Consider the following 11,381-nt stretch of genomic DNA (forward strand, 5'->3'; position numbering starts at 1 on the left):
TCCCTTCCTAGTTTTGGCAGAGGAAGAGAATGGCTCCTCTCAGGCTGGGAAGCATTGCCTGATTTCAAGGAACCCTCCCGCTCCTGCCCCCTCAAAACCCTTGAGTTACAAGCATGGCCTTTGCACCACTCTAATCAATATCATTTCTTCCACCACTCTCAGATTCTCTTCCTTACCTCCTTCTCTCCTGTTCTCCAAGTTTTTTTTCTTTCTTCTGTTATTCTTTCTTCTATTTTTTTCTTTTCTTCTTTTTGTTTCATTTTTACTTTCTTTCTATTCTCCCTGTTTTCCCTGCCTGCTCCTCTCTCTTCATTTGACCTCACCCCAAGAGTTCTCTTCATCATATAAACTCTGAGACAAGGTAATTTGGAGCCCCCAATCAAATCTCACCCTACCAGCTTACTCACAAAACTATGGAAACAATAAATGGGGTGGAAACAGTGGAAGAACTCTGGCAACATCAGAGTACATCAACTCCTCCAAGAAATAACAAGGGAGATACCTCACAAGATGCACTTCATAAACAAACGGCTAGAATGTCAGGAACAGAACTCAGAAAACTAATAGCAAATAAGATTAACAGAATGGAGGAAAAGATGGAAATAGAAATATAAACAGTTATGCAAAAGTTATCTTAAGAAATTAATGAAGTCAAAGACAAAATCACCAAGAAGGACATATTAGAAATGAAATAGCAGAGCTCAAGGAAATGAAAAAATTATTCATGGAGCTCCAAAATACAGTGAATGCCTCAGTCATGGAGTCAAGAAAGCAAAAGAAAGAATCTCTGAAATGGAAGACATTCTCAAATGCTCAAAGAGGCAGTCAAATGGAGAGTAAAAACTGGTCATTCCCTAAAGACTAAAAGTCTATATGCTCTGTGCCCTGGATGCCTAAGGAAAAAATAGTTTCATTTCCTGCTGACCATAAGTTTCATTGCAGGCCTAGCTACCCTGGTAAACAGAATTGTTAAGCATGAATTCTGGGGGTAAAATTCCACAGTCAGTGACACAACATTGTGGCTGTAAAGCCTGGGGATTTTCGGGGCAAAGAATCTCCACCCCCAGTGACACAGCTCAGTGTGTGATGAATGTAAAATATGGATCTGAAAAGCTGAACAGCCTCCAAACTATGGGTAAACAAGGTAATAAGTTACTGTGTCCTATGTTACCAATGGGTTTCAGGGATCTTAAGAGTAATTATACCACATCTTCGAAGTGGCCTTATGATTTATCAGTTTTGGGCAAAACAACTGATGTATGTCTTTTGTTATAATTAAGAAATATATAATCAGTTAATCAGTAGACTAGTAGACGCCATGGTAAAAATAAATTAATATTACAATTAAGGTGGTGGAGAAATGTAGGGTCATAGATTAATAGTGTGTACATGACTGACTGCTCCTATATAAGGTGGCCAGAAGTAAAGATCATCACTACTTGCCACTTTGGAAGCAACACCAAAAACATATTACTGGATCTGATCAAGCTAAAAAGCTTCTGCACAGCCCAAGATCACAGTAAGTAAAGCAAACAGACAGCCTTCAGAATGGGAGAAGATCTTTACAGGTTATGTTTCTCACAAAGGTTTAATAACTATAATCCACAGAGAAATTGAACTAATCAATAAGAAAAGAAAGAACAAATAGCCACATTTTTATGTGGGCAAGAGACTTGAACAGAAACATCGCAGAGGAAGACAGGCATATGGACTACATGAAAAAATGCTCACCAATTTTAATCATCAGAGAAATGCAAATCAAAACCACTTTGAGATATCATCTAACTCCAGTAAGATTAGCCCACATCACAAAATCCCAAAACTACAGAGGTTGGAGTGGACGTGGAGGGAAGAGAACACTCCTACACTGCTGGAGGGAATGCAAGCTAATACGGTCTTTCTGGAAAGAAGTTTGGAGAATACTAAAGGAACTAAATGTGGACCTGCTGTTCAATCCTGCAATTCCTGTATGGGTATATACCCAGAGGATCAAAAATCATTTTACAACAAAGACATTTTCACCAGAATGCTTATTTCAGCCCAATTCATAATTGCCAAGTCATAGAAACAGCCCAAGTGCCCATCAGACCCATAAAAAATTGTGGTATATGTATACCATGGAATACTATGCAGCCATAAAAATGATGAAGACTTTTCATCTTTTATGTTTACCTGGATGGAGCTAGAACATATTCTTCTTAGTAAAATATCTCAAGAATGGGAAAAAAGTATCTAATGTACTCAATACTACTATTAAGTCATTATATAACCACCTACACTTTCATTTGAATGGTAAAACATACCTATAGTCCATAAAGAAGGAGGAAAGAGGAGGGTGAAGGGATGGGAGGGGAAGGCTGGGAGGAGAGAGGGCATTTGGTACGACCTCACCTAATGTGCATAATGCAATGGTAATTTCAAAACTATTAAGAATAGAGTATAAATTTCTTACCACAACAAATGAGCAAGGTGATGGTTGTGTTAATCAGTTCAATGTAAGCATTTCTCATTGTATATCAAATCAGTACATTGTACCCCAGCAATGCATCAATGTACATAGTTATTATTTAATAAAGAAAAAAGATAATAAATGAAGAAAATATATAAATAAATAAATAAAATTGTGCCCCCTAAAAAGCCCTTGTTATTAAACAAAGAAGTTGAAAATTAAAGGGAAATATGAAAGCACCAATAAAATTAAAATACATGTATCTTGTAAAGTTAAAACAGCAAAAAGAAAACTGAAATAAAATTAACAAAAAACGTCCAACAGAAGAAAAAACTTTCAGAAGACACAATATTATCCAAAGCCTCTATGACTATTCAGATACAGCATCCAACTTATATTAGAAGAATTGTGATCTCTACCCCCCATAAAAAAAAAAAAATCACAAGGTAAAATACTAACCTTCAGTACCTCAGAACCTGAACATATTTGGAGATAAGTCTTCCCAGCTAACATGCTTAATATTAAGAAACTTTAGGCTTCACCACTAAGCAAATAACAAGGCAAGTATGTCCTCTAACTCCACAACTTTTCAGTTTCACATTGAAAGCCCTGGTGCATATTACAGGGGTATTTGCGAAACTTGGTAAATGTAGAATGTAAATGTTTTGGCACAGTAACTGAGATAACGCCGGAAAGGCTATGTTAACCACTGTGATAAAAATGTGTCAAATGGTTTATGAAGTGAGTGTATGATGCCCCATAATCATATCATTGTATACAGTTATGATTTAATAAAAAAAAAAATAAAAATAAAAATAAAAAAGAAAAGTGAAAAACGTTATAAAATGTTAGTGATCATCAAAATAATAATTTTGTTCTCTTACATACATAAATCCCATAATGAAGAATAAATAAATGTTTGTTGAATTATTTAAAAAAAAAAAGAAAGAAAGCCCTGGTTAATGTAATAAAACAAGAAAAGTAAATAAAATTGATAAAGATTAGGAGCAAAGAAATAAAATTGTCCTTTTTTACAGATTACATGAAGAAAATATGGAAGAATCATTAAAATAGCCTCCTGGTACAAATAATCAATTATATCAAGCTTGCAGAATACAAGTTTAAAACACAAAAGTCAACCACTTTGCTATATACCAACAATAAGTAGGTAGAATCATATTCTCACCTCTAAAAGTGAAATACTTAGGTATAAATCTAACAAAATACGTATGAGGAAAAGTATAAAACTATAATACAAAAAAATCAAGAAAAATTAAAATATATATTCCATTCTTAAGGTTAGGGAGAGTAAGTATGGTCAAAATATAAGTTCATCCCACCTTCATATATAGATCAGTGCCATTCCAATAAAAATACCAACAAGATACTTTGTGGGTACAAATTGATTCTAAACATCATACTAACAGGCAGAAGACCCAGAATAGCCAAAACAATATGCAAGTAGAAGGAAAATGCTGAATGAATGACACTACCCAAATGTAAGACTTACTATTAATCAACAATAATCAAAAGAATATGGTATTTAGCAAGAATTCAATGTACTCAATTTTAATATGAATACAGTAGATGATCTAATATATGGTGGGGGGGAGGGGAATGAGGGAGCAGGGAATGGGGAGGAAGGATGGGGTGGAGGGTCACACTGTATGGCACACCTCTTGTAGGCAGAACACAATTATAAGAGGGATTTGACCTAACAAATGCAATCAGTGTAACTTAATTCTTTGTACCCCACAATGAATCCCAAGCAATAAAAAAACATAAAACAAATACATCAATGACACAGAATAAAGAGCCCAGAAATAAATACACATAGATATAGTCGATTAATCTTTGACACAGACACAAACACAATAAATGTTGCTAGAACTGGATATGTACATGCAAAAAATGTTCCTCTAGGCACAAACCTTATATTCTTCACAAAAGTAACTCAAAATGGGTCACATACCTAAATGTAAAATGCAAAATTATAAAACTCTTTGACAATAACATGAAAGAAAATCTAGATTGTGTTTGTTAATGACTTTTTAAACATAAGACCAAAGGCACTATTTATGGAAGAAAGAACAGATAATCTGGGCTTACAAAACTACAATTTTCTGCTCTGCAAAAGATATTCTCAAGTTAATAAGAAGATAAGCCACAGATTTAAGAAAACATTGCAAAAGACATATCCAATAAAGTATCATGATCCAAAATATACAAAGAACTCTTAAAACATATAGCACAGGATAAGGAGAGAAGTGGAGGGGGATGGACTAGAGGAGAGCGCAGGGAAAACCCTTGAAGAAATCGGTCTGGGCGAGTATTTTATGAGGAGGACCCCCCAGGCAATTGAAGCAGCTTCAAAAATACACTACTGGGACTTGATCAAACTGAAAAGCGTCTGCACAGCCAAGAACACAGTAAGTAAAGCAAGCAAACAGCCCTCAGAATGGGAGAAGACAAAGGTTTAATAACCAGAATCCACAGAGAACTCAAATGCATTAGCAAGAAAAGAACAAGGGATCCCATCGCAGGCTGGGCAAAGACAGGCGCGTGGCCTTCAGACATATGAAAAATGCTCATCATCTTTAATCATCAGAGAAATGCAAATCAAAACTACTTTGAGATATCATCTAACTCCAATGAGACTAGCCTATATCACAAAATCCCAAGACCAGAGATGTTGGCGCGGATGTGGAGAAAAGGGAACACTTTTGCACCGCTGGTGGGAATGCAAATTAATACATTCCTTTTGGAAAGAGATATGGAGAACACTTAGAGATCTAAAAATAGATCTGCCATTCAATCCTGTAATCCCTCTACTGGGCATACACCCAGAAGACCAAAAATCACATCATAACAAAGATATTTGTACCAGAATGTTTATTGCAGCCCTATTCATAATTGCTAAGTCATGGAAGTAGCCCAAGTGCCCATCGATCCACGAATGGATTAATAAATTGTGGTATATGTACACCATGGAATATTATGCAGCCTTAAAGAAACATGGAGACTTTACCTCTTTCATGTTTACATGGATGGAGCTGGAACATATTCTTCTTAGTAAAGTATCTCAAGAATGGAAGAAAAAGTACCCAATGTACTCGGCCCTACTATGAAACTAATTTAGGGTTTTCACATGAAAGCTATAACCCAGTTACAACCTAAGAATAGGGGGAAGGGGGAAAGGGAGGGGAGGGAGGAGGAAGGTAGGTAGAGGGAAGGGGATTGGTGGGATTACACCAGCAGTGCATCTTACAAGGGTATATGTGAAACTTGGTAAATGTGGAATGTAAGTGTCTTGGCACAGTAACTGAGAGAATGCCAGGAAGGTTATTTTAACCAGTGTGATGAAAGTGTATCAAACAGTCTGTGAAGCTAGTGAATGATGCCCCATGATCATATCAATGTACACAGCTATGATTTAATAAAAAAAAAAAAAAAAGAAGTGGAGTGGGATGGGAGGGGTTGGGGGAGGAAAGGTAAATGGTGCAACCACACCTATGGAACATATTGCAAGGATATAAGTCAAATCTATCAAGTGTAGAACATAAATATCTGAACATAATAATTAAGCAAATGAGGCGAAAGATATATTAATTAGTTTGATGGAAGCACTCCAAATTGTAAAAAAAAAACACATTGTACCCCACAAATGCATAAATGTATTCATGATTTATGAGTATATGACTTAGTAAAAGGAAAACAAACTCAACAATAAGAAAACAACAAATTTAATGTAAAAATGGGCTAAAGATTTTGATACCTTCACCAAAAAAAATATACAAATGTCAACTAAGCATATGAAAAAAAGATGTTCCTCATCAGATCATCAGTGAAACAAAAATTTAAATAACAATGAAATACACTTAACACCTATAGGAAATGGTTAAAATCCAGAATACTGACTTACACGAAATGCTGACAAGAATGTAGAACAATAAAATCTCTCATTCATTGCTGAATGAGAAAATAAGCATGAATGCAAAATGGTACAGCCACTTTGGAAGACAGTTTGGTAGCTTCTTAGATAACTAAACATACTCTTACATATGACCCAGCAATCTCCTCCCTGATATTTACACAGATGATGAAAATATGTCCACATAAAATCCTGCACATGGCTGTTTATAGCACTTTGATTCATAATTGCCCAAATGTAGAAGCAACAAAGATATCCTTCAAAATGCGAATGGATAAACAGTGATAAATCCAAACAATGGAACATTATTCAGCACTGAAGAAAAATTAACTATCAAGCCATGAATAGACATATAAGGAAACTTATATGTATATTACCAAGGGATAGAAGCCAATATGGAAAATCTACATACTATGATTCCAACCATACAATAATCTGGAAAATGCAAAATAATGAAGACAGTAAAAAGATCAGTGGTTGCTACAGGGCTCTGGGAAGGGAAGAATGAATGAACAGAGCAGAGAGGTTTTGTGGAGGGAATGAAACTACCCCATATAGTGCTACAATAGTGGGTATACATCCTTATACATAAAACTCATATAACGTACGACAAAAGTGAACCCTTGGACTGTGGGTAATAATGAGATGTCAATATAGTTTTATCAGTTGTAACAAATGACCCCTCTGATGGGGGATGTTGACAGGGTGGCTGAACATGTTTGGAGGGTTAAGAATATGAGAAATATCTTTACCTTCTGCTCAGTTTTGCCTTAAACTTAAAACTACCCTTAAAAATAAAGTCTATTAAGGGCGGCGCCTGTGGCCCAAAGGAGTAGGGCGCCAGCCTCATATGCCGGAGGTGGCGGGTTCAAACCCAGCCCCGGCCAAAAACTGCAAAAAATAAAAAAATAAAGTCTATTAAAAACATTAAAGTGTTGAAAAAAGAAATTGGCTAAAGAAATGTATCTCTTTGAGTGTCAAGTGTGTTTTTAAAGGGAACAATATTACCCATGAAAAGAAAAATCCCAACTTCAAGTGAATATGCATATGGCACTTGCTATGACTGTTTTAAATAAATTTAATACTTTAAAGAATTCAGTTGTTTTGTCTGCATGTCACTAAATACTTTTCCAGCATGGGAAAATGTGGAATAATCATGTGTAGTGTTGGAAATAAAGTAATATAAATTTATAACAATGCTTTTATAAAAGTTAAGTGTGCAACATAATTCTGCGGAAAGGAAAAGTAATTTAAGGGGAGTAATCCTCAGAGTTGTTTACCTTTGTTGTTGTTGGGTATTCATTGAGGGTACATAGAACCAGGTTACATTGATTGCTTTTGTTAAATAAGGACCCTCTTATAGTTGTATCCAGCCCCCAAGAGTGTTATTTACTTTATGTCAGTACCTGTTCCACATACCATCTCACAATACTAATGTCCAGTATGTTTTGTCACTAAGAAATGTTCAATAAAAAAAGCAGCGCACTGGATGGGACCACTGTAGAAATTATTGTACAATCTAAATGGAACATAGAGTGTAACAGCAAAAAGTTTTATAAGCAAATTCTGCAAAACAGGAAAGTCAAATCATCAGGAAAATACAATGTTCCTAATTTTCTAATTAAGAACAATGTTTCTAATGCAATGTTCCTCAAAGTCAGGAACATACATTGAACATGTATTAGGACAATACAATTGAAGAGAGAAGCACCTAATTTAGATGCTTAAAATTTATTTCAGATGAGCAACAGATAATTTAAGCATAAGCATAGCCTTGCAATAATTTTTAATTTTATTATTAAGTCTTTTGTACATAGATCATAAATATATTCATGCCATTTTCAATGTATTGATTATTTGTAGAAATTGGAGTGCTTACATCATACTAATCAACATAGCTTTCACCTCATTTACCCAATTATAGCATTAGGACATTTTTGTTCTACACATGATAGATCCAACTTGTACTTGCAATGTGCTCCTTAGGTGTGGTCCCCCTACTACCCCCTGCTACCCCTCCCACCCCCTTCTCTTCCCTCTCCCTCCCCTTCCCTCCTTCATCCTAGGCTAAAGTTGTGTTTCATTTTTCATATGCAAGTGTGAGTGGTTATAAATTGGTTTCACAGTAATACTGAGTACATAGGATATTTTTGCCATTTCTGAGATATTTTACTAAGAAGAATATTTTTATTTTACTTTTATATACACATGTATAGGCAATTAGAAATAAATTACATTTAACTGAGTGTTCTGTATTTGTATTTTCTAAATCTTAGAGATTTATAAGTCCTTAGGCACTCTTTCTTTTGCTTGTCTTACTTCATATTATACCAAATATATTCACACATAATCACATCCCACATTAACAATAACTTTCAGTTGTTAAAAAATATTAAAAGGTAACTTTTTAAATTGATAGTTAAAAGAAACATAAAATTTCCACATTAATTGCCTTTTTAAAAATCCTAGAGATTGGACAAGTGGGACAAATCAAAAAGATTATCTGCCCATAAATAATGAAGAGGGAGGGTTTGTTTTATTAATCTCAGGAAAAAGGAATTAAATAAAGATGAAATGAATTAGAAAAGGAAGGTGAAGTACAGCTCATCCAACACACCCTAAATAGTAATTCACTTAGGAAGCTATCAGGGCTGGATGTTCATAGTTGCAGGGTATACATGTGGTAAAATAAAACCCACCTACTATAGGAAAAAAGGTGACAAAAGAGCAAATGGGGTAAGGAAAACCTTAATGAACAATGTTTTCTTATGTCAAACAAGGAGAAAAGCTTTTATAACCACTATAGGGAAATAAATTTGCAGACTTATAATTTTGACTAGCATTAGATTATCCTGTGTTAGAAGGAGCCATGTGAAAAGTATATTTTTCTAAGGGAATTACTGGAGAAGGAACAGCCACTAATATCCAATTCTGACTGTAAAATCAATGCACTAATTCCCAGATAAACTGAGGATCATCACCATGCAGATGCTCACTGACTTAATGAAATTCCAAGGCAAATAGCTGGGGGAATCGCTGGAGCTAGGGACTAGGGTATCAGGAAATTCAGGAATCAAGATACATAGTTTAACACAGTATTTTTTAAAATCAAAATGAATGGACCCCCCCAAAAAAATCATTATGAAAAAAATTTTCAGAAAGAAAAAATCTGACCCTGTACTAACATGATTCACCTCACTTGTCTGACCCTAACCCTGGTCTTGGGGAAATCCTAGTTATTGCCTACCCCTCAGAATTTGAATTTGGAAAATCCTGTCCTTAAAATTTGTCCCTGCACAATGTAAGGGTATATGGCACACCTCCTGGAAGTGGGATGCAACTACAACAGGGACCTTACCTAAGAAACACACACTGTAACCTAATCGTTACTTTCATATTAATCTGAAATTTTTAAAAAGGAAGGAAAAGAAAAAAATTAAATGGAAGAAAATAAAAGAAAAACAATTGGCCCTAAAGGAGCCTAACCCTAAAATCCTTCATGATCAACAGAAACACACAGAATTTCAACACCTTCATTCCCATGAAAACTCTGCCTGCTGTGAACCTGTTCTGAGCTCTCAGCTCTTCCTTCAAGAAGTGTGTTCCTGCCACCATGTTCAGCACTTTTGGTCCTGAGTACTGAGATTAAAGGCAACTAAACAAAATCTAAGATAAAAAAAGATATGCCAATTACATTATTTTCTGAATCTCTTTTTGTGTCCAATGATGAAATCTTCTCAGGAACTGTAGTCTGCAGAAAAGTTTCATGAAAATCTAAAAGTAAAAACAAGCAACATTATTTTGATCCTATGATCTTACATTATTCACTTCTAATTCTGCATTGGCTCTCTACATTAGCAGTCATTTTAAAAATATTCTACACCTCTCATCCTTTTTCAGTCTTTCTAATCTACAAATTTCTGACTGCTTATCAAGATCTCAAGTTTTTGCCTCATTCTCACCTTCTCTCTCTCCCTGTATCTATCTCTCCATCTCTCTCTCTCTCTCTCTCTCTCTCTCTCTCTCCCTCCCTCCCTCCTCTTCACACACACAGAGTTTAAAGGACACTTCAACTGCTTAAATAAGTTAACACTGAATATCAGCTTACAGTGTTATAAAGAGGCATGGAAATGAGAAAAACACATAAAAACCAATAAAGTGAGATCATTTGTAGGAAAGAACATGGAATGTTAGATGACAAGTTGATGTGCAATTTTCAGTGGAGCAGGTAGAAGATAGTATTTGCCAAATTGGGAGATGATTAATAGCTTCTATATGGTGATACAATTATTCCTACAGTAGAAGAATTTTGTATGTGGAAAAAATCCAAGTATTTCGTTTGTGTTCATTTTACAGATAAGGAAACCAATCCAGAGACATGAAAAGATTTTCTGCCCTGCCTCAGGCTGCCTCTCCACTTATTTAGCCCCAGACCTTGAAGCAAATGGCCAGGAAAAAGTGGGTGGGGAGAACCAGTAGCTCTCCAGGATAAAATCTGGGCCAGAAAGTACAACCCCCTGACTGAACAATACCCCTCAGAAGCTTCCAGTGGAAGACGAAGCAAGTCTCTGGTCTTACCGCGGCCTGCGTACAGCCGGCCAAGTTCAGTGAAAAGCACCAGAAGAAGGAACATGGCTTTGCTGTCTTAGAGCCCAGCCTGAGTAACAGCGGTTGAGGCGTTGAGGCTAGTAAAGGTGCAGCTCGCGCAGAGCAACGGAGAGCACGAGATGTGGTATAGAGAGGTAACGAATGGGGAAGACAGTAAGAGATAAGGAAAATCAGAGTGGGGAAAGGATGGGTTCAAGTAGTTAATGTACTCCTGTCAGGCAGCTAAGTGCTCAAGAGAAGCCTATCAGAATTGACACAGGATCAACATAATGTTGGAAAGGCTGCTGAATTTTCACCTCTCAGGTCAGGATGGTGCCTGGTGAGATTTTGCTTATATCTTTTACTTGGGCCATCGCTCTTTGAATTAATTAGAGTGAGAAAAAGAAGCAACTA

At 35.8% G+C, this 11,381-nt stretch overlaps 1 protein-coding gene across 1 annotated transcript in view; it reads right to left on the minus strand.

The window, feature by feature from the left end:
* Positions 1-11,013, minus strand: part of LOC128576585 (disintegrin and metalloproteinase domain-containing protein 5-like) — a 222,359-nt gene extending 211,346 nt beyond the window's left edge. The window contains exons 1-2 of the mRNA XM_053578830.1: positions 10,959-11,013; positions 10,075-10,154 (exon numbers count right to left, since the gene is read on the minus strand). Coding sequence (XP_053434805.1) covers positions 10,075-10,154; positions 10,959-11,013 — 135 coding nt within the window. The remainder of the gene's footprint in view (positions 1-10,074; positions 10,155-10,958) is intronic.
* Between the last annotated feature and the right edge of the window lie 368 nt (positions 11,014-11,381).

This window comes from Nycticebus coucang, chromosome 24, assembly GCF_027406575.1.
Source record: "Nycticebus coucang isolate mNycCou1 chromosome 24, mNycCou1.pri, whole genome shotgun sequence".
NCBI lineage: Eukaryota > Metazoa > Chordata > Mammalia > Primates > Lorisidae > Nycticebus > Nycticebus coucang.